The sequence below is a fragment of the Capricornis sumatraensis genome, chromosome 20 (assembly GCF_032405125.1).
Source record: "Capricornis sumatraensis isolate serow.1 chromosome 20, serow.2, whole genome shotgun sequence".
Lineage (NCBI taxonomy): Eukaryota > Metazoa > Chordata > Mammalia > Artiodactyla > Bovidae > Capricornis > Capricornis sumatraensis.
The window spans coordinates 48827889-48851110 of NC_091088.1; the positions used below are offsets into that span (position 1 = coordinate 48827889).

Below are 23222 nucleotides of genomic sequence, written 5' to 3' on the forward strand. Positions count from 1 at the left end.
TCCAAATGGCTTTCTCTTACTCTTGCTGCTATCTTCAGAACAGTGTTAGCTGATAGTAGAAATCAATAGAAGGAAGGCATTCTTATCTTAGACCTAGCAAGGATCTCTCTAGTATTAAGGTTATCAGTTAAGCTTATCAATTAAGGTTGCTTTTTGCCATAAGGTGTGTTTGTGTGTGTGATCATACCAAGGAAAAGATTATGCATTTCTATTTGTGTTTCTGTCAGTGATGTATGTTGAATTTTATCTGGTGGTTTTTGGCATCTGTGGGAGGTGATCACAGGGGTATTCACCGTAGGTATATTAATATGATGAATTATATCCCCCATGAATTAAATCCAGTTCATTCTAATCTTCAGCCACGCTTGCACAGACTTGACTTAGTCATGGTATGTTTTTAATATAATTGGATTCTATTTGTTAAATTATTTTATGATTTTTCTATCAATATTCAAAAGTGAGATTGGCCTGTGATTTTTCTATGCTGTCTTTGCAAGATTTAGTATTAGTGTTACAGTCCATAAAAATAATTTGAAAAATCAGTAAAACAACCTGTGAAGTGAAGTTGCTCAGTCGTGTCTGACTCTTTGCGACCCCATGGACTGTAACCTACCAAGCTCCTGTGTCCATGGGATTTTCCAGGCAATAGTACTGGAGTGGATTGCCATTTCCTTCTCCAGGGGATCTTCCCCACCCAGGGATTGAACCCGAGTCTTCCGCATTGTAGACAGACACTTTACCGTCTGAGCCACGCTTACCTTAGAAAGAAAAACAGCATAAATATATAGATAAACAAAAATGGAGAAATAATCTCCAGAACATAGGAAGTTATTTTTTTTAATAATAAACTATTTTGTATAGCTATATATAAATAAATTCAAACACCTACATGAAATGGACAGTTTTCTAGGAAAATACAGCTTACTACCCCAGCAGAATCTGAGTTCATGGTGAAATTCTAAAAAATAATCCAGTTAAGAATCTTAAGTTCTTTCTTTAAGAGGTTTATTGATTCCTTCTACATTCTTCTGGTTTTCTTTGTTGATTCTTCTCTTGCTTTTTGAGTTGTCTATTTAATTTGTTTTCATTTTTATTGATGTAAGTAATATACCGGAACTTCCTTAAAGCACTGATCATAGATGTCTTGTTTTCATTATTGTTATTTTTAGGAATTTATGTACTTTCATTTCCTGCCTCCATTTGGATCAAAAAAGATGTTAATTTTTAAAATCAATTTCCTGTTTTATTGCATTATGGACAGAGAATGTACTTTGTAACATGTCTGACTTTTTAATCAGAGTTTTTCTTGGTGGCATTACAGATTCAGACATGTCCCGTCTTCACTTGAAAAGGTGTGATTGCTATTTGGGGAACTCAGAATTTGATAGGAATCCCTAAAATGTACCTGTTACATTGTTTTATATCTTCAGTCGCTTTTACTAGTGATGTACCTGGATCTATCCTGCTCTGAGGGAGATGTTCTGAAGTCTTCTGTTTGTGTGTGTCTGTTTCTCCTTGTGTTTCCTGTAGTTTGTTTCGTAAAAGTAATTACGTGGTGTGGTAAATAGGTTTTCATAACTCTTATCTCTTTAGCCATTATTACTTAATGGTCTTTGTCTTGTGTTCTGGGTCTGAATGCTTGTCTGATAAGATCACAGCCCCTGTTTTCTACGTATTTTCATTTGCTTCGTTTTTCTTTGCCTATCCTTTTAATCTTTCACCACTTTGTAAACCTGCCTAAAAATTATTTTTTTCTTTTAATGGCCAATTTAAACTCTTTAGGCCGAATAAGCCAGTTTATTCATGCAGCTGGCAAGTTTTGTCTTCATATCATTTCACATGTCTATATAAAGTACCTTCTACTTAACTGTCATTTTCTTGCCCTTTAAAGAGTAACATTCTGTGGGAAGACTCTCACCAGAGGCTCCTTCCTTTATTGTTAAAGTGGGGAAAATTACCACGTATCAGGTGAAATCTTAAACTTCTAAGTAGAGTTTTCAGATATAACTAAAAGACAGTAAATGCATATATATATATATATATATATATCTCCAACACGTGCTATGGGCTTCCCTGGTGGCTCAGTGGTAAAGAATCCACCTGCAATGCAGGAGACAAGGGTGCAGTCCCTGGGTCTGCAGGGTCCCCTGGAGAGAAGGAAATGGCAGCTCATTCCAGTATTCTTGCCTGGAAAATGCCGTGGATGGAGAAGCCTGGCGGGCTGCAGTCCCTGAGGCCGCAGAGGGTCAGACACAAGTTAGTGACTACACAGCAACAAATGTGTTATACCTAGAAGTTAGCTGCTTTAAAAAAATGATTTCCTGGGCACCAATTGGTATGACTGTTAGTAAATGGTTGCCTTTAATGCAATAACATGTTTCCCAAAGCGTGAGATACGCATGCTTTTCCACACTTTTCAGTGCACCTACACGTGATGGCCGCTTGCGTCAGGTTTGGAATGTCATTTGAAACTTTTCACACACATGGATTAAAAATACTGTAGCGGGTTTTGGAAATTTAAATACTCATTTTTTCCCATATGACTATCAGTTAGACATAAGACTATTAAGAGATTCATAGATTCTGTAAAGTTTGGGAATGTTAAAAAACTAATAAGCAAAAAAAAAAGTAACAACAAAAAACCCTAATAAGCATTCTAGTGAGAAAATGTCAACCAGGAAGATATTCTGATTTGTTTCCCTGTTTGAGTCTTCATGTATAGATTCTTTCATGATGTGGTTTCATGGGTGTGTTGTGTGTGTTGGATATATTTATCTATAAACACTAATTTTCTTAGTTCTCAACCCAGGGATCGAACCCAAGTCTCCCACATTGCAGGTGCATTCTTTATCAACTGAGCCACTAGGGAACCCCTTTCTTCTGAGCATTACCATTATAAATAGGTATAATAAATACCTTTGTCTCCCCCTTTTAAGATATTGTTCATAATAAGCAGTAATGAAGTAAGCTAAAGATTTCTTCTCCCCCCTCCAGCATCTAATTTCAAATGGTGCCCTAAAGCAGTTTCTCTGACACACTTCCCTTGAATACTTTCCTGTGCTTTCTCTTCCACTTTTGTTATATTGTCAGTGCTTCATAATTTACATACTGTTTTGCCATCCTTATCTCCTGTCGTTAAGTGTTGGTTCTTAAATATATTCACCTTATGCCCATGACTTTTTGGTTTCTAAAGCTCATTCTTTAGTGATTCCAAAGGAAGGAAGGTTTCACATAACAATGTATGCTTTGAGTTCTCTCACTGGTAACTTTATTCTTCAAGGTCAGTTTGAGTAGATATAAAATATTTGACAACATTTCACTTCCTTGAATACCTTAAATAAGTTGCCTACTGTCTTATGGCATAGTGTAGCTGGTGAGAAGTCTGATGCCTGTATATTTCCTTTTCTTTCTAAGTGAATTGAGGTGGAGGACAAGAAAGAGGATGTGATATACCCAAAGCATTAAAACAGAAGAAACTCCATAGTTTTATCAGAATGTATTTATACTCTAGTTAGGATATCTCAGTTGTACTGTATGACTTTCAGTGTGTTGATTCAAGTCCCTGCCTCCTCTTAAGGTCCCCTCTCCTCCTTTTCTTCCAAATTCAGGAAAGGTTTCTTAAATCACAGCTTTTAAGAATTCTATTACTTCCATTTTCTTCCTCAGCGACTCCAGTTACATGTATGTTGATCTCTCTCATTTTCTTTCCTGCCTCCTTCCATATTTTTTCTCAAATCCTTTTCATTTCAGTTTGAGCAGTTTTGTGCAGATTACAAATCTGTGCTACCATCATGATTTTGCATCCTTGATTTCCTGATTGAGGGGAGCTGCCTGATCCCAGCAGGCCACTCTATGCCACTGCTGTCCTTAGCGATTGGGTAACAGTCAAGCTACCGTTCCAGAAAGACATTTAACCAGATTTATGAAACGAAATTCCAAAGCTAAAGACACTATTTTTATTCTTGCTATATAGTTTCTGAAGCCCTCTTTTTGCCTACCTTTTTCTTAAATCTGTGCTTGTTATCATAAGAATGTATGTGCTAAGTCACTTCAGTCATGTCCAACTCTTTGCGACCCTATGGACTGTAGCCCACCAGGCTTCTCTGTCCATGGGATTCTTCAGGCAAGAATACTAGAGTGGGTTGCCATTTCCTTCTCCAAAGAATATATACCATAGGTTTTAATATAAAGAAAAAAAGAGCCCATAACATAAGCAAAACACAATACATTCTCCTTCCCTATCGGTATATGGACCCACACCAGCCATGGAGGCAGGTAGGAAGGAGCCTCAGACAGATTGCAGAGGTGGACTGTAGGTGGCTGCAAGCACAGGAACAGGTCTGGGTCTGAATCAGAAGTCCCCATCAGTAGACAAAAAGTGTATGCTTGAGAGATCCTAGAACTGCCAGAACTGGAAATCTCCCTTTGCTTAGGTCACAGGTATTGCTGATAACTTTAATAAATTAATGAGATGGCCAACTGGATCATAATAGGAGATGAAAAGGAAACTCCACTCTTAAGTATGCCATTCAGGAGAAAAGGTTGAAAATAGAAAGCAGGCTCCTAGAACTCAAAATAGTTACATCTAAATAAATAAATTAGTTACTGCTGTCTAGCTCACTTCAGGAAAACAAAGCCACTTGTGACATTCAGGGAACTAAACCTACCTTGATAGGTCTTTTCAGCTCTTTCCTTGTAAACCTCATCACAATGAGTCCAGTGATCGTCAAACCATAAAACAGCCATGCAGCAAAACTGAAGTAATTGACTAATGAGTTTATGTCACCAGGGATGATGTAAATGATCGCGATCATGCCCTCGAGGAAAGAAGAACGAATCCTTAGGTCATCAGTACATGAAAACATTACCCTTATGACTTCACAAAAGACAAAAGAAGCAGTGGATAAGCACTGTAATGTGAAAGAAAACTTCTGTTTATCCCATTACATTTGGAATCAAGATTGGTGGAAGCTCTTTTCTTTGAGGTGGGATGGAAACTTGGAAAATAGGTGGCTCTTTTAAACAGGAGAAAAGCAAAATGTATATTGCACCAGCTTCCCAATTATTAATTTTCCTGCAAAGAGTTTTCATTGGAGGAAAGAACCCTGCACTAGAAAACCCAGGCTGTCTAGGTCTGGTATTGACTGCATTTACTGCACTGTCCTGGACTTGTAATTCCTGTAATTCTGGGTCTGTTTTCTCATCTCCAGAGGGAGTAGGTTGACAGAGAACAGGGGCTGTCAAGCTAGGGTGTGGGTGGTCCAAAGTTGCCCGTAATAGTTGCATATAACCAAGGACTACCCCTCACTGAGAAGTTCCAGTCAGAAAATGTAAAAGGGCCTTTAATTCACAAGCATCCCATGATTTACAAATTATTGGGCCACAATGAGAAGCTGTTGTCATTAGCCACCTTGTAAAATGCCGTATTCTCCTTCCCCATAAGCTAGTGGGGTTTTGTACAGTTTGTTTCCAGGGACCTAGAGCACACAAATGTGCATGTAGAACATGTAAAGGGTACAAGCTTGGAAAACTCAAACAGTGTCTTTCATAGATAAATTCAGAACAAGAGGCAGAAATTGGGTAAATTATTTTAATTGTTTTGAACTATTTTATATACCTGAAGACTGGGGAACCTGGGTCATTTGAAAATCACTGAACTTAGTGATCAGGTTTATACTTTATCATCCAGACTGGGGGACTCTCTGCCTTAAGAGGGTGTTTTCATGGCAGAATTCATACTTACATGAAACATGATGGCAGGAGCTGGAGTGAGGCGCTTGACGCTAATGTAAGACAGCACTTTGAGCATGTGGCCTTCCCGGCCTGCAACGAAAACAAGTCTGCAAGGGCAATAATAAGGAAGTCAGTCGATGAAGGGGTGTAGGCTGCAGTATGAACACAAAGCAAGTGTGTCCTAATCTCACTACTGAGGCCACAGAGCAAAGGACTGAGCTATGACCCAGGTATTTTCAGATAGGAGTCCAGTCTCCTGAATAAGTGAGCTTTGCACAAGTAAGCTGATTAAATGCATCTTAGACAAATGCCTTTTCACACTGTTCATGCGGTTCTCAAGGACAGAATACTGAAGTGGTTTGCCATTCCCATCTCTAGAGATTTCTTCAAGAAAATTAGAGATACTAAGGGAACATTTTGTGCAAAGATGGGCTCAATAAAGGACAGAAATGCTATGGACCTAACAGAAGCAGAGGATATTAAGAAGAGGTGCCAAGAATACATGGAAGAACTATACAAAAAAGATGATAATCACGCAGATAACCACGATGGTGTGATCACTCACCTAGAGCCAGACATCCTGGAATGCAAAGTCAAGTGGGCCTTAGGAAGCATCACTATGAACAAAGCTGGTGGAGGTGATGGAATTCCAGCTGAGCTATTTCAAATCCTAAAAGACGATGCTGTGAAAGTGCTGCACTCAATATGCCAGCAAATTTGGAAAACTCAGCAGTGGCCACAGGACTAGAAAAGGTCAGTTTTCATTCCAATCCCAAAGAAAGGCCATGCAAAGCATGTTCAAACTACCACACAATTGCATTCATCTCACACACTAGCAAAGTAATGCTCAAAATTCCCCAAGCAAGGCTTCAACAGTACATGAACCTAGAACTTCCAGATGTTCAAGCTGGATTTAGAAAAGGCAGAGGAATCAGAGATCAAATTGCCAACATCCACTGGATCACAGGAAAAGCAAGAGAGTTCCAGAAAATAGCTACTTCTTCTTTATTGACTATGCCAAAGCCTTTATGTGGATCACAGCAAACTGTGGAAAATTCTTAATGAGATGGGAATATCAGACCATCTTTCCTGCCTCCTGAGAAATCTGTGTGCAGGTCAAGAAGCAACAGTTAGAACTGGACATGGAACAACGGACTGGTTCCAGATTGGGAAAGGAGTACATCAAGGCTGTATACTGTCACCCTGTTTATTTAACTTATATGCAGAGAACATCATGCAAAATGCCAGGCTGGATGAAGCACAAGCTGGAATCAAAATTGCCAGGAGAAATATCAATAACCTCAGATATATGACTTCCCTGGTGGCTCAGATGGTAAAGCATCTGCCTACAATGCAGGAGACCCGGGTTCGATCCCTGAGTCGGGAAGATCCCCTGGAGAAGGAAATGGCAACTGACTCCAGTACTCTTGCCTGGAAAATCCCATGGATGGAGGAGCCTTGTAGGCTACAGTCCATGGGGTTCCAAAGAGTCAGACAGGACTGAGCAACTTCACTTTCGCTTTTTTCAGATATGCTGATGACACCACCCTTAATGGCAGAAAGTGAAGAGGAACTAAAGACCCTCTTGATGAAAGTGAAAGAGGAGAGTGAAAAAGCTGGCTTAAAATTCAACATTCAAAAAGCGAAGATCATGGCATTTAGTCCCATCACTTCATGGCAAATAGATTGGGAAACAATGGAAACAGTGACAGACTATTTTGGGGGGCTCCAAAATCACTGCAGATGGTAACTGCAGCCATGAAATTAAAAGATGCTAGCTCCTTTGAAGAAAAGCTATGACCAAGCTAGACAGCATATTAAAAAGCAGAGACATTACTTTGCCAACAAAAGTTCATCTAATCAAAGCTATGGTTTTTCCAGTAGTCATGTATGGATATGAGAGTTGGACCATAAAGAAAGCTGAGCGCTGAATAACTGATGCTTTTGAACTGTGGTGTTGGAGAAGACTCTTGAGAGGACTGCAAGGTGATCAAATCAGTCAGTCCTAAAGGAAATCAGTCCTGAATATTCATTGGAAGGACTGATGCTGAAGCTGAAGCTCCAATCCTTTGGCCACCTGATGCAAAGAACTGATTCATTGGAAAAGACCCTGATGCTCGGAGAGGTTGAAGGCAAAAGGAGAAGGGGATGACAGACAATGAGATAGTTGGATGGCATCATTGACTCGATGGACATGAGTTTGAGTAAGCTCCAGGAGTTGGTGATGGACAGGGAGGCTTGGCGTGCTGACACGACTGAGTGATTGAACTGAACTGAGAGGCAGCTGGTACAGAGGGGTCATCTGGGGGAGGGGTAGGTGAAGTGGGAAGTTGGGGAGGCCCTTTCAAGGAGGAGATAACTGATCTGAGTCCTGAAATTTGTGCAAGAAACAAATGTAAAAACTAGTCCAGGGCCTATGAACCACAGTGCTTGGTGCACTTGACAGATGCCAACACAGATGTGCCTTGCACTTCTTAAATCCAGTTTGGTACTTTTCAAAAAATCAGAAAATTAAGGGTAAGTCAGCTGATGCAAACAAGTGGCTTAATAACCCCCACCCCTGCCCAGAACTCCTGATTATTCAAGAATATGAAAGGCAGTGTCTAAAATGGTAAATTAAAGGTGAAGGAGAGCTAAATGGAATTCCTAACAGAACAAAAAGTTATCGTAGTTAAGAATTTAATCAACAGAAAACTACAAGTTAAAAAAGTACTTTGGCCACCTGATGCGAAGAACTGACTCATTGGAAAAGACCCTGATGCTGGGAAAGATTGAAGGCAGGAGGAGAAGGGAACAACAGAGGATGAGATGGTTGGATGACATCACTGACTCAATGGACGTGAGTTTGAGCAAGCTCTAGGAGTTGGCGATGGACAGGAAAGCCTGGAGTACTGCACTCCATGGGGTCGCAAAGAGTTAGACACGACTAAGTGACTGAACTGAACTGAGACTGAATATGAAGCATAGAGAAACAGAAAATATAGCCAGGAAATTAAGAAAGAAACACAGAAATAAGCTTGAATATATTGAATGGGATAAGAAAATTCAAATAGCAGAAAGGGACTTCCCTGGTGGTCTGGTCCAATGGCTAAGACTCCGTGCTCCCAATGCAGGGGACCTGGGTTTGATGCCTGGTCTGGGAACTAGATCCCACATGGCTGTAACTAAGAGTTTGCATGCTACAACTAAAGATCCTGCATGCTGCAACTAAGACCCAGTGCAGCCAAATAAATAAATCTTAAAAAAAACAACAAGGAAGAGCAGAGAGCCTTTACACAATCAAAAGATTCTGAGCCTTCAGACCAAACCCAGTTCAGGAAATAAAACATACCCAGATATAAACATAGTGGAAGGGAAAAAAATTTAAGCTACCAAATTTAAAAGATTAACTACAAAATTAGGACAGCCAGAACAACAGCCATCTCATGAGAAATAACACTTTGAAAGTGATGAGGGAAATTGATTAGATTTTTAGATTAGAATTCTGCATAGCCAAATCATTTAAGACTACTGGCAAAATAAATGTTTAGATAAGCAATAGCTATGAGATATTTACTTTTCTTCAGTCCTTGTTGGAAACTATTAAAAAGTCTACTCCAACAAAAGAGGACATTGAGCTAAGTTTATTTAAAAAGCAATGTTAAGGAGACAATAGTAAAACATATTTTGTATGTTTGCAAGCATTGGGTTTTTTATTTCTGTCATGATAGACTCTTTTTGAGGACTGGTTCCCTTTACAAACACGGTGTAGCTGATATACTAGATGATATGAAAGGGAAAGCCCTTGCAAGAGAGGAAAGAAAACTGAGATACTGATAGACTCTAGTAGGGTACTCATGTTAAATTTTAAAGGTAATTACTAAAAGAATAGAAATATAACTTCCATCTATATCAATACAAGAAAAAAAGAATAAAAACGTTTCAGTTCAGTTCAGTCACTCAGTCGTGTCTGACTCTTTGCCACCCCATGAATCCCAGCACGCCAGGCCTCCCTGTCCATCACCAATGCCCAGAGTTCACTCAAACTCATGTCCATCGAGTCAGTGATGCCATCCAGCCATCTAATCCTCTGTCATCCCCTTCTTCTCCTGCCCCCAATCCCTCCCAGCATCAGGGTCTTTTCCAGTGAGTCAACTCTTCACATGAGGTGGCCAAAGTATTGGAGTTTCAGCTTAAACATCAGTCCTTCCAATGAACACCCAGGACATTTAATGGTTAATAAATCAGGGTAAGATTTTTTAAGCAAAGAAAACACAAAGGAATATGATAGGAATTAATTTATCTGTAGCAGTAATCATATCCAATATAATCAAATTCCACTTGCTCAGCTGGAGACTCTCAGGTTGGGTTTGATGAAAGAGATACAAGCCAGAACCCGTATCACTGAGAGGTAGACATTTAAAAGGAGTTAGACATGTTACTAAAAGTAGAAGTCTGAAAGACAGCTGATTCAGCAATATCAATATCAGAATAGAATTTCAGGCAAAAAGAGCATTCCTACTGAAAAAGGAAATAATCTACCAAAAAGATATAAAAAAACAGGAGCCCTTGCAAATAAACAGTAAAGGTAGAAAATCAACCACATACAAAGCTAGAAAGAAGGTTAAAAGAAGGTAAAAAATCATCTATATATCACAACAAGCAGTTAAAGAATAGGAGACGGCAATGGCAACCCACTCCAGTACTCTTGCCTGGAAAATCCCATGGAAGGAGGAGCCTGGTAGGCTGTAGTCCATGGGGTCGCGAAGAGTCGGATATGACTGAGTGACTTCCCTTTCACTTTCATGCATTGGAAAAGGGAATGGCAACCCACTCCAGCGTTCTTGCCTGGAGAATCCCAGGGACGGGAGCCTGGTGGGCTGCCATCTATGGGGTCGCACAGAGTCGGACATGATATATCACAACAAGCAGTTAAAGAATGCACAAAACAATTAGGTACAGTAAAACATGTTGTCAAAAACAGTACTTATAAGTGGAGGACAATACAAATGCAGGGTTGTTACGTGCATTTGAAATTAGATCAGCAACTTAATGTTTTTTTTGTGTGTGTATATATATAGTTTGTTATATATAAACTTCACTTAAACCAAAACTGTAATAGTTACAAAAATAAAAAGGAATTCAAACATAACATGAAAGATAGCCATCTAATCACAAGAGAACAAAAGAAGGAACAAAAAAGACCTATTAAAACAACCTCAAATAACAAAATGGTGATAACAACATACATTTGAGTAATTAAGTGAACTAAATGCTCAAAAGACATAGAGTGGATATAAAATGGATGGATATATGAGTGGATATAAAAATAAGACCTGTATATATGCTGCCTACAGGAGATTCACTTCAGATCTAAAGATACATGTAGATTGAAAGTGAGTGGATGGAAAAAGTTATTCCATGGAAATGGAAATCAAAACAAAACCTGCGTAGCAATACTTATATCAGACAAAATAGAGTTTAAAGACTTAAAGAGATGGGCATTATATAACAATCAAGGGATCAACCCAAGAAGATATAATGATGGTAAATATAATATGTGCTCTCAACATAGGAGCACCTAAATATATAAAGCAAGCACTAACATGTAAAGGAGAAAGTATAAGTAACACAATGATAGGAAGGGACTTTAACACCCCCACTTATATAAATGGACAGATCAGACAGAAAATCTATAAGCAAATGCTGGTCTTAAATGATCTATTACACTAGATGGACTTAACATATATAAAACAGTCCATCCCCAAACAGCACAATACACATTCTTTTCAAGTACACATAAAACACTCTTTAGGAGAGATCACATGCTAGGCCACAAAACAAGCCTTGGTAAATTTAAGAAAGCTGAAATCATAGCATCTTTTCTGGCCACAATGCTGGAGGAATCAACTACAAAAAGAAAAACTGCAAAAAGCACAAACACGTGGAAGCTAAACAATATGCTACTAAATAACCAATCGATCACTGAAGAAATCAAGAGGAAATTAAAAGGTACCTGGAGACAAATGAAAATGAAAACACAATGATCCAAAATCTACTGGACATAGCAAAAGCAGTTCTAAGAGGGGACTTTACAGCAATAAAAGCCTGCCTCGGGAAATAAGATTCTTTCATCATCAATAAGATGGCTTAATCTTTCACCTAAAAGGACAAGAAAAAGGACAAACAAAACCCAAAGTTAGTGGAAGGAAATAAATCATAAATATAAGGGCAGAAATAAATGAAATAGACAAAAATAGAAAAGATCAATGAAACTAAAAGCTGACTCTGAAAAATAAAATCAAGAAACATCAAGAAAAGAAGAGGGCCCAAATCAATATCATCAGAACTGAAAAGGGGAACGTTATAAGTAACACCATAGATATACAAAGGATCATAAGAGATTACTGTGAACAATGATATGCTGATAAAATGAAGAACCAAGTAGAAATCAACAAATTCCTAGAAATGTACAATTTCTCAAAACTGAATCAGCAAGAAACAAAATATGAATAGACCAATTCCCACTAGTGAAACTGAATCAGCAATTTGAAAACTCCCAAAAAAGAAAAGTCTTGGTCCAGATGGTTTCAAAAGTGAATTCTATGGCATTGAAACATGTATAATATCATATAAGAAATGAATTTCCAGTCCAGGTTCAATGTAGGATATAGGATGCTTGGGGCTGGTGCACTGGGATGACCCAGAGGGATGGTATGGGGAGGGAAGAGGGAAAGAGGTTCAGGATGGGGAACACATGTACACCCATGATGGATTCATGTTGATGTATGGCAAAACCAATACAATATTGTAAATAATAATAATAATAAATGATAAATGGTTAAAAAAATTAAAATTTTGGTACTAAAAAAAAAAGTGAATTCTACCAAATATGTAGAGAAGAGATAACACCTATTGGTCTCAAACAATTCCAAAAAAATGCAGAGGAAATGCTTCTGAATTCATTCTGTGAGACCAACATTACCTTTATACCAAAACTGGACAAAGATACTACACAAAAAAGAAAATTACAGGCCAATATCACTGTTGAACATAGATGCAAAAATCCTGAAAATATAAGCAAACTAAAGTCAGCAAATGTTTAAAAAGATCATACACCATGATAAAGTGAGATTTTTCCCAGGGATGCAAGGATGGTTCAGTATCTGTAAGTCAATCAATGGAATACATCACATTAACAAATTGAAGAATAAAAACCATATGATTATCCCAAGAGATGCAGAAAAGCTTTTGACAAAATTCAGTATCCACTTATGACAAAAACTCTCCAGTGGGTATAGAGGGAATATAACATAATAAAGGCCATATATGATAAGCTCCCAGCTAACATCATACTCAATAATGAAAAGGTGAAAACTTCCTCTAAGATCAGGAACAAGACAAGGATGCCCAATCTTGCCACTTTTATTCAACATAGTATTGAAAGTCTGAGAGACACACTCAAACCAAAAAAAGAAAAGAAAAAAAAATACACAAAATCCAAACTGGAAAGGAAGAAGTAAAATTGTCAGTCTTTGCAGAAAACACAATACTATAGAGAGAAAATCCTAAATACACTACAAAAAAAAAAAAATACTAGAGCTCATCAATGAATTTGGTAAAGTTACAGGGTACAAAATTAATATACAGAAATCTGTTGCATTTCTAAACACTAACAACTGCCAGAAAGAGAATTTAAGGAAATGTCAACCCACTCCAATATTCTTCTTGGAGAATCCATGGAAAGGGGAGCCTAGTGGGCTGCAGTCCATAGGGTCACACAGAGTCAGACATGACTAAAGTGATTTAGCATGTATGCACAAAATTAATATACAGAAATCTGTTGCATTTCTATACAGTAACAACTGTCAGAGAAGTTAAGGAAACAGCAGCATTTACAATTATATAAAGAATAACATACCTAAACATACAGATAAACTTACCTAAGGAAGTATTAATAGAAGACCTACACTCAGAAAACTATAGCACATAAATGAAAGAAATTGAATGTAACATTAACAGATGGAAAAATATACCGTGTTCATGGATTGGAAGAATTAATATTGTTAAAATGACCATACTACCCAAGGCAATGTACAGACTCAGTGCAATCCCTATCAAAATACCAAAGGCATTTTTCACAGAACTAGAACAAATAATTTTAAATTTTGTATGGAAACACAAAAGGCACCAAATAACCAAAAGAATCTTTAGAAAAAAAAATAGAGCTGGAAATATCACACTCCCTGACTTTAGACTACAAAGCTACAGTTATCAAAACCGTAAGGTACTGGCACAAAAACAGACACAAACACACAGATCAATGAAACAGAACAGAGAGCCCAGAAACAAATCCACATACCTGTGGTCAACCAATCTACAACAAAGGAGGCAGAAATAATACAATGGTGAAAAGGTAGTCTCTTCAACTAGTGGTGCTCGGAAAACTGGACAGCTACATGCAAAAGAATGAAATTAGAACATTCTGTCATACCATATTCAAAAATACACTCAAAATGGATTCAAGACCTAAATATAAGACCCAAAGCCACAAAACTAGAAGAAAACATAGGCAGGATACCCTTTGACATGAATTGTAGCAGTATCTTTTTGGATCTGTCCCCTAAAGAAAAGGAAGTAAAAGCAAAAGTAAATGAATGGGAACTGACTGAAAAGCTTTTGCACAGCAAAGGAAACCACTGACAAAACAAAAAGACAAGCCAATGAATGGGAGAAAATATTTGCAAATGATATGGCCAAAAAGGGGTTAATATCCCAAATATATATAACTTATACAACTCAATATCGTAAAAACAAACAATCCAATTAAAAATGGGCAGAAGAATTGAATATATTTTATGAAAAAGACACAAAGATGGCCAACAGACACATAAAACAATGTTCAACATCACTAGTCATCAGAGAATTGCAAATCAAAACCACAATGAGATATCACCTCATATCTGTCAGAATGGCTATCATCAAAAAGACCATAAATAACAAATGTTGGCAAGGATGTAGAGAAAAGGGAACCCCTGTAAACTGTTAGTGGGAATGCAACTTGGTGTGACCACTGTGGAAAACAGTATGAAGTTTCCTCAAAAAACTAAAAATAGAAATACCATATTTGTGTGTTAGTTGCTCAATCGTGTCCAACTCCTTGTGACCCCATAGACTATAGCCCACTAGGCTCCTCTGTCTGTGGAATTCTCCAGGCAAGAATACTAGAGTGGGTAGCCATTCCTTTCTCCAAGGGATCTTTCTGATTCAGGGATTGAACTCAGGTCTCCTGCACTGCAGGCAGTTTCTTTACCACTGAGCCATTTGGGAAGCCATGAAATTAAAAGATGCTTGCTCCTTGGAAGGAAAGCTATGACAAACCTAGACAGCATATTAAAAAGCAGACATCACTTTGCTGACACAGGTCCATATAGTCAGAGCTACTGTTTTTCCAGTAGTCATGTACAGATGTTGGTCCATAAAGAAGGCTGAGCACTGAAGAACTGATGTTTTTAAACTGTGTTGAAGAAGACTCTTGAGAGTTCATTGGACTGCAAAGAGATCAAACCAGTCAATCCTAAAGGAAATCAACCCTGAATATCCATTCGAAGAACTGAAGCTGAAGCTCCAATACTTTGGCCACCTGATGTGAAGAGACGACTCATTCAAAAGGACCCTGTTGCCTGGAAAGATTGAAGGCAAAGGAGAAGGGGGTGGCAGAGGATGAGATGGTTGGATGGCATCATCAACTCAGTATGCATGAATCTGAGTAAATTCCAGGAGATAGTGAAGGACAGGGGAGTCTGACGTGCTGCAGTCCATGGGATTGCAAAGAGTCAGACACAACTTAGTGACTGAACAACAAACAAAAACAGTTGTACCTGCAACAGACTAATCAGAAACTGAAATTTTTTGCATTTTTGAAAATACCATTTATAATAGCATGAAGAAATATGAAATATTTCAGGGTAAACCTGACAAAATATGTGTAAGAATTATATACTGAAAACTGCCACTCCAAAAAATAACTAAAGAAGACCTAAATAAATGGGGAGAGAAATCCATGCCCATAAATTAGAAAAATCAGTACTTTGAAGCTGGCAGTCCTCTCCAAATTGAACTATAGACTCAGTAAAGTTCTAATCAAAGTCCCTAAGGTTTTTTGTAGAAATCGATAGGGTAATTCTAAAATTCAGATAGAACAACCAAGACACTTTTGAAGAAGTCTTAAAGGAGTAGCACTAAGGCATGATTTTGTGGTGTATGTTTCATTTTTTAAAGTGTATATCCATATAACCTTTGGCAATTTCACTCTCAGGACTACACCGCCAAGAATGCTGGAGAAATGAACAAAGACATGCTCAAAATGTTCCCTGCCAATGTTTGTGAAAAACTGCCCAACCCAGCCCACCAGTGGAGGTGATGTGAAATTATGCTATATTGGTTAAGAGGATTCCAATATAACTAACTGTCTCTAGACCAGGTAGGGGCCAGAGGCCCGGCTGCTGCTGCTGCTGCTGCTGCTAAGTCGCTTCAGTCGTGACCGACTCTGCGACCCCATAGACGGCAGCCCACCAGGCTCCCCCGTCCCTGGGATTCTCCAGGCAAGAACTGGCAAAGTGCCTGGTTATGTAAATAAAGTTTTCCTGGACCATAGCCACAGCTGTTGGCTTTCCTACTGCAAAGACAGAGCAGGACGGTTTTACATGGCCTGCAAGCCTAAAATCTTCACTATCTGCCCTTAGCTGCTGCTGCTGCTGCTAAGTCGCTTCAGTCGTGTCTGACTCTGTGCGACCCCATAGATGGCAGCCCACCAGGCTCCTTCGTCCCTGGGATTCTCAAGGCAAGAACACTGGAGTGGGTTGCAGCCTACTAGGCTCCTGATCTAGACTGTGTATCTATTAACATGAAAAGATGTTCCAGAAAGCTCATTCCGAGAAGAGTCCCACGAGTAAACCTCGCTCACCCTGGTTGCCAAGCCCTGCCTTGAGCTGGGGCTTGTGGCACTATCCCCACTCACTCTGGACCACTGGGACCAGCGCCACGTGCCCCCTCGCTCCACGTGCTCCCTCCCACCCCGTGTGTGCTTTCTGCTCCGTCACTGGGGACTCAGGCCTGGCCCTGGCGCCGCACCGCGTGCGTGCGCGTGCTCCGCCCCAGGGGAGGTGCTGGGCCCTACCTGCCCGCAGTAAAGCACGACCCGTTAGCGGCACCGATGGTTGAAAACGCCACGAAGAGCGGAACGATCCACGAGGCGGGGTAGAGGACACGGTCACCAAACGTCTGGGAGAGAAGTGGGTGCGTCCTGAGACCGTGCGCCCCCAAGAGCCACCGGCCCCACAGGCTGCTGAGCCCTCCCAGCGGCCCCACTGAGCTCCAGGACGCCTCCCTGAGGAACGGCGGGCAGCAGTCTCGAGAAAAAGACGCCCCCCGCCCCATGCCCCACCTCTGCGGATGGTGAGAGACAGCTCTTCTCCTCTGCTGCCTGGCGTAATTCTCAGTGTTTCCACATCCTCTGACGCCCTCGCTCTCCCGTCCTCGGAAAGACCAGGTCTCCCTCCCACCTGAGCTGTCTTGTCTCAGGGTCAGCGGGCCGGTCACCAAGCCTGCCTTTCTCTGCTCCCTGTCCATGTCACCCCATTGCCTGTTTTCAGCTTCATTTCTTGTCCTGCCCCAACTCCGCAGGTCTTCTCCAGCACGTGGACCCGGCACACCTCTCCCCTGTCCCTCATCCCCGTCCCCCGTCCTTGCTTCGCTCCTCACCCAGATGAATTCCACAACCCATTATCATCACTCCCTCCTACAATGACTCCCCTGATCTTGCTCTCCCCGACACGTGCCTGTCAAAGTCCCAACCCTGGTGAAGTGGAGCCCTGCGCTCTGTGTTGAGGAGGCAGGTAGGGTGTGCTGGGAAGGCAGGACCTCCCAGCTGCTGGCCACCTGGAAGGTAGGACCTCCCAGGTGCTGGCCACCTGGAAGGCAGGACCTCCTAGCTGCTGGCCACCTGGCAGGTAGGCCAGGTGTCTGGCGCTGCCCTATCCTGCTCATCTCCCCGTGTCTGGTCTCCTAGACGAGTATTCCGCCCCCCTCCACACACAGGGTCCTTCAGCTTGAGCATGTATCCCTTGCCTGTCCCCTCCCACAGAGACCCCGGGCACTCACCACGGCCACAGCCTGGGACTGCAGGAGTTCGGTGGCCGTCATCACAGTAAAGTAGGACACGTTCATGAGGATGTAGCAGCCTGTTACCAGTGGGATCCCAATGATGATGGCCAGGGGCAGGTTTCTGGGAGGGGCGGGGACCCAGAGACTCAGCCAGACCAGCGCGTCCACGACAGACTCACAGGATGTTGCCTTGGTCCAGTCCTTTCTTCCACCTGCCCAGCCGGCCCTCTACCTGCTCCCTGGGGAACTGCCCTTCCTGAAGCTTCCTGATGCTCACCAAGAAGCAGGGGGCTAGAGGGACAGCAGAGCCCCAGTGGGGACATTGACATTCTCTAATGAGAAAGAACTCTCCCTCTCCTTAAACTCCAGGGCAGTAAAACTGAATTTGGTTATAATGCAAAATAAGCTAGAGTTCTTCCTTCCTCTTAGCAACCATTCTACTACCTCAAACAAAACCAAGCTCTAACGGATGTCAATGAGCTGATAGGAAACCACCCACTGTCTGGAAGTGGGTGGTGGGTGATTGGGGGAAGCAGTTCCACCTTATGTTTGGGGGAGAGAAGTATGCTAACCTGTCCACTGTCTCCTGCTCTGACTCAGCTTTCTTACCTGAAAGGGTTTCTAAGTTCTTCTGTGATGTAGTTGAGTTGATTCCTACCAGGAAAAAAAGTAACAGGAGTAACATAACTTTGACTTTCTTTGCTAAGATTATGAAACACAAAATAATAAGTGTATGCCTCATTTAAACTGTTGAAATGCTGCACTCAATATATCAGCAAATTGAGAAAACTCAGCAGTGGCCACCGGCATGGAAAAGGTCAGTTTTCATTCCAATCCCAAAGAAGTGCAATGTCAAAGAAGGTTCAAACTACGATACTAGCAACTGTATTAGTTTGAGCTAGTAAGGTTGTGCTTAAAATCATTCAAGCTAGTCTTCATCAGTGAACCGAGAACTTCCAGACCGACAAGCTGAGTTTAGAAAAAGCAGAGAAACCAGGGATCAAATTGCCAACATTCGCTGGAACATAGAAAAAGCAAGGGAATTCCATAAAAACATCTGCTTCATTGACTATGCTAAAGCTTTTGACTGTGTGGATCACAAAAAAAACTCTGGAAAATTCTTAAAGAAACGGGAGTACCAGACCACCTTACCTGTCTCCTAACAAACCTATATGTAGGTTAAGAAGCAATAATTAGAACCAGACACGGAACAATGGACTGGTTCAAAATTGGGAAGGGAGTACATCAAGACGGTATAGTTGTCATTCAGTCACTAAGTTATGTCTGACTCTTTGCAACCCCATGAACTGCAGCACACCAGGCTTCCCTGTCCTTCACTATCTCCTGGAGTTTACTCAAACTCGGGTCCATTGAGTCAGTGACGCCATCCAACCATCTCATCCCCTGTCACCCCTTTCACATCTTGCCCTCAATCTTTCCTAGCATCAGGGTCTTTTCCATTGAGTCCACTCTGCATATAAGGTAGCCAGAGTATTGAAGCTTCAGCATCAGCATCCATCCTTTCAATGAATATTCAGGGTTGATTTCCTTTAGGCCTGACTGGTTTAATCTCCTTTGGCATATTGTCACCCTGCTTGTGTAACTTATATGCAGAGTATATCATGCGAAATGCCAGGCTGGGTGAATCATAAACTGGAGTCAAGATTGCCAGGAGAAATATCAATAACCTCAGATATGCAAATGATACCACTCTAATGGCAGAAAGTGAAGAGGAACTAAAGAGCCTCTTGATAAGGGTGAAAGAGGAAAGTGAAAAAACTGACTTGAAACTCAACATTCAAAAAACTAAGATCTTGGTATCCAGTCCATCACTTCATGGCTAATAGAAGGGGAAAAACTGGAAACAGTGATAGATTTTATTTTCTTGGGCTCCAAAATAACTGCGAATTGTGTGACTGCAGCCATGAAATTCAAAGATGCTTGCTCCTTGGAAGGAAAGCTATGACAAACCTAGACAGCGTATTAAAAAGCAGAGATATCGCTTTGCCAACAAAGGTCCATATAGTCAAAGCAGACTATTGGTTTTTCCAGTAGTCATGTATGGATAGGAGAGTTGAACCATAAAGAAGACTGAGTTCTGAAGAACTGATACTTTCAAACTATGGTGCTGGAGAAAACTTTTGAGTGTCCCTTGGACAGCAAGAAAATCAACCCTGAATATTCATTGGAAGGACTGATGCAGAAGCTGAAGCTCCAATACTTTGGCCACCTGATGGGAAGAGCTGACTCATTGGAAAAGACCCTGATGCCGGGAAAGATTGAAGGCAAAAGGAGAAGAGAGTGGCAGAGGATAAGATGATTAGGTAGCATCACTAACTCAATGAACATGAATTTGAGCAAACTCTGGGAGATAGTGAAGGACAGAGGAGCCCGGGGTGCTTCAGTCCATGAGGGCACGAAGAGTCAGACATGACTTAGCGATTATACAACAACGTCATAGAGAAAATTCCCCTGTAGGAATTGTTTTCCCCCTGTAGGGGTTTCTCTTTTAAAGAAAGCCCTGGTGGTGGTGGGGCTACTAAGATCTGCACAGTCTTCAGTTGGTAAGTCTTTGTACTCCCTGGGAATTTTGTAACTTTTCAACAATTATTGGGAGTAATGAGTCCCCAGCGTGCTTTGAAAAAAAATGCAAGATTCGTTGTCTGAAAAGAGAATGAAGCCCGCAGATTCTCTGCACAAGGGAAAGGCCAGTGTTCTGGATGGCCACATGTGTTTGTGAAGTGGAAAGAAAAATGCTACGGAACAGTCTTGCCTTGCCCCATGCCTGGCAGCCCTCATTGCTTCCAGTCCAGCTGAGCCTGTGTTTGTCTGGTGAAGTTTCTGGCAGGAGGCCCCACCACTGGGGGCTCACGGGCCACTGTGTCCAGGTCTGGTGCCAGGTGAGTGGCTGGGGAAGGGGCCGGTGCCTCTGGGGTTCAAGAAGAACTGAAGGGTGAAGGGTAGGGTACTTAACAAAAGGGAGACGTGAAGGTACATGTTAGAGTACAAAACCCCCCAAAGGAGAAGTTATTGCTTTCCATGTGGTTTCAGGAAGATAGCCTAATGAAACCCACTGGCAGACGTGTGCTGTCTTAGACCAAGTGCCTTACCATCCATCATACGCCCAGAGTCCATTATATAATGCCAGACTGATGGAGCCCACAGACAATGATGCGCCTTCAAAAGAGTTTTCAAAATTCCTCGTATTTCCTGTAATCAAGGCAGATAGTTATCAGCTGACCAGACTGGAACTGTGTGAAGGAAGGGGATGACTAATGACCTCAGGTTATTAAACAAACTCTGAACAACTGGGAAACTATTTCCGTTGAATTGCTGCATGAAATGCGTGCTTAGCAGCAAGACCTCCAGGTGGCCCCACCCTCCCCTCCAGCCGAAGGTCACCTTGGGCCAGGAGGACCAGTCCGCTGATGATGATAATGACCACGATCACCATCTTGGCTGCCGTGAACACGTTCTGGACGTAGCTCCCCAGCCGCACACTCAGCGCATTCACCGTGGAGATGAGCACTGGGAAGTCAGAGGTGGGCGCTGTTCTGTGTCTATGGGCTCAACACCTCCCGCCTCTCTTAAGGCCCTGGAAAGAGTCTCCTTTCCATTCCCAGGCCCCGTTCCCTCCCAGCCTTCCCTCTCCACTGCCATATCCATGCATCTTTGAAATCCAGCCAGGGCTGTCCACCCCCCACCTCCCAGAGCAATGGAGACGCAGCCAGACTCCAGCCAAGTGCTGTCCTGTGGGGCAGCCTGCAGCCAGCCCTCCCGGACAGCTCTGATGGCCCCGCAGAGCGGAGACTGAACAGCAAAGGCCATCAGACTTGGGACCAAGGCCAGCCCTGGCCCTGCTCCCTGCCGGCGCGTCCAGGTCCACCCGGCCTCTTTCTGGGTGTGCAGGAGCCCGGTTTCTCCACCCCCAGCTGTGCCAGGTCTTTTCTGCCCCCTGCCTGGTGTTCCTCACAGGTACTTACAGATGGCAGCGGCAGCCAGGGATTTAATGACAACTTGGGGAGGGCTGCAGCCGGAGTAGAAGGGCGCACAAACGTACTCGGAGAAGCTGAGGCAGATGATGGCAAAGGATGAGGGCTTTATGACGAACAGGCTGCTCCAGGAAAAGAGGTAGGCTGGAATGGGGCCAAAGGCCTCCATCAGGTAGGGGTACTCGCCCCCCGACTTGGTGATCATTGTGCCAAGCTCCGCGAAACACAGGGCACCTGGAATACAGAGAGAAAGGGGGCCCCGGAACCCTCGTGAGGTCTCGCCCTGGTCAAGGGAGCCCCTCTCCCCACTGGAGGTTGTGCTCCCAGGGCCGACCACGGTGCCCCTCATGCTGAGCTCTGGCCTTTGGACATTCCGTAAACCCCAGTTTACACACATCTGCACACAAGCATTGAGGGGGATCCGGGTAGCGACACGACCCTGCACAGACAGAGCTCCAACATCCTGCCCCACATGCAACAGGGGGTCTTTGCCAGGGTGGGCATCTTTGTTACCCAGTGTCGCAAGAACCCCACACGTGGCCCATATGATGAGACAGGGTCCCACGGCTTCCATGTTGCTGAGCACAGACTTGGGGGAGATGAAGATCCCAGAGCCGATGATGGTGCCCACGATGATGCAGGTGCCACTGAACAGGCCCAGCTGGGTTGTAGAGCAGGGGAGAGAAGAGTTAGTGCTTTTACAGGGTGCAGCTCAGAAGGCCGGACGCAGCCCTCTTCCTTCCATCCTCCTCCCCTCCCACGCTGGCTACAGCCAGGCAGCCCAGAGTCCCAGGCACCTCCACCCTGTGCTGTTACAGGGAGAGCACCGGGGTGCTGCTCCTGGGGATTTGTGTGTGCGTGTGCGTGCGTGCAAGTGTGTGCATGTGTGTGCGTGCACACACGCTCAGTCATGTCCAAACCTTGCAACTCCACCAGGCTCCTCTTTCCATGGGATTCTCTAGGCAAGAATACTGGAGTGGAGTTATTTCCCCCCTCTAGGGGTACTTCCTTACCCAAGGATCCAACCCAAGCCTCTTGCATCTCCTGCATTGGCAGGCAGATTGCTTATCACTCTGCCACCTGGAAAGCCCCTTGCTTGTGTGGATTAAGTCTGTTAATCCTCACAACAACGAGTCAGTTATGCCATTATCATATCCATTTTCAGAGGAGAAGACAGAGGAACAGAAAGATCCAGATGCTGCCCAGGGTTCACAGCCGTGCAGTTCACAGGCCTGGCTGAGGTTCCAAGTGCCAGCCCTTACCGCTCTTGACAAAGAGGCCCAGGTGGTAAAGCCTGACTTGACAGTCACTCACCAACAAAGGCCCTTAGGGCCTACCTCTGAGCTGGGCCGA

The 23222-nt window shown here is 42.5% G+C and overlaps 1 protein-coding gene across 2 annotated transcripts in view; it reads right to left on the reverse strand.

The window, feature by feature from the left end:
* SLC7A9 (solute carrier family 7 member 9) overlaps positions 1–23222 on the reverse strand; it is a 32287-nt gene that overhangs the window by 6505 nt on the left and 2560 nt on the right. For both annotated transcript variants that reach the window (XM_068992448.1, XM_068992449.1), the window contains exons 3-11: positions 22383–22530; positions 21861–22103; positions 21280–21405; positions 20988–21087; positions 18487–18531; positions 17875–17998; positions 16892–16995; positions 5744–5840; positions 4668–4817 (exon numbers count right to left, since the gene is read on the reverse strand). In XM_068992448.1, the coding sequence (XP_068848549.1) occupies positions 4668–4817; positions 5744–5840; positions 16892–16995; positions 17875–17998; positions 18487–18531; positions 20988–21087; positions 21280–21405; positions 21861–22103; positions 22383–22530 (1137 nt within the window). The remainder of the gene's footprint in view (positions 1–4667; positions 4818–5743; positions 5841–16891; positions 16996–17874; positions 17999–18486; positions 18532–20987; positions 21088–21279; positions 21406–21860; positions 22104–22382; positions 22531–23222) is intronic.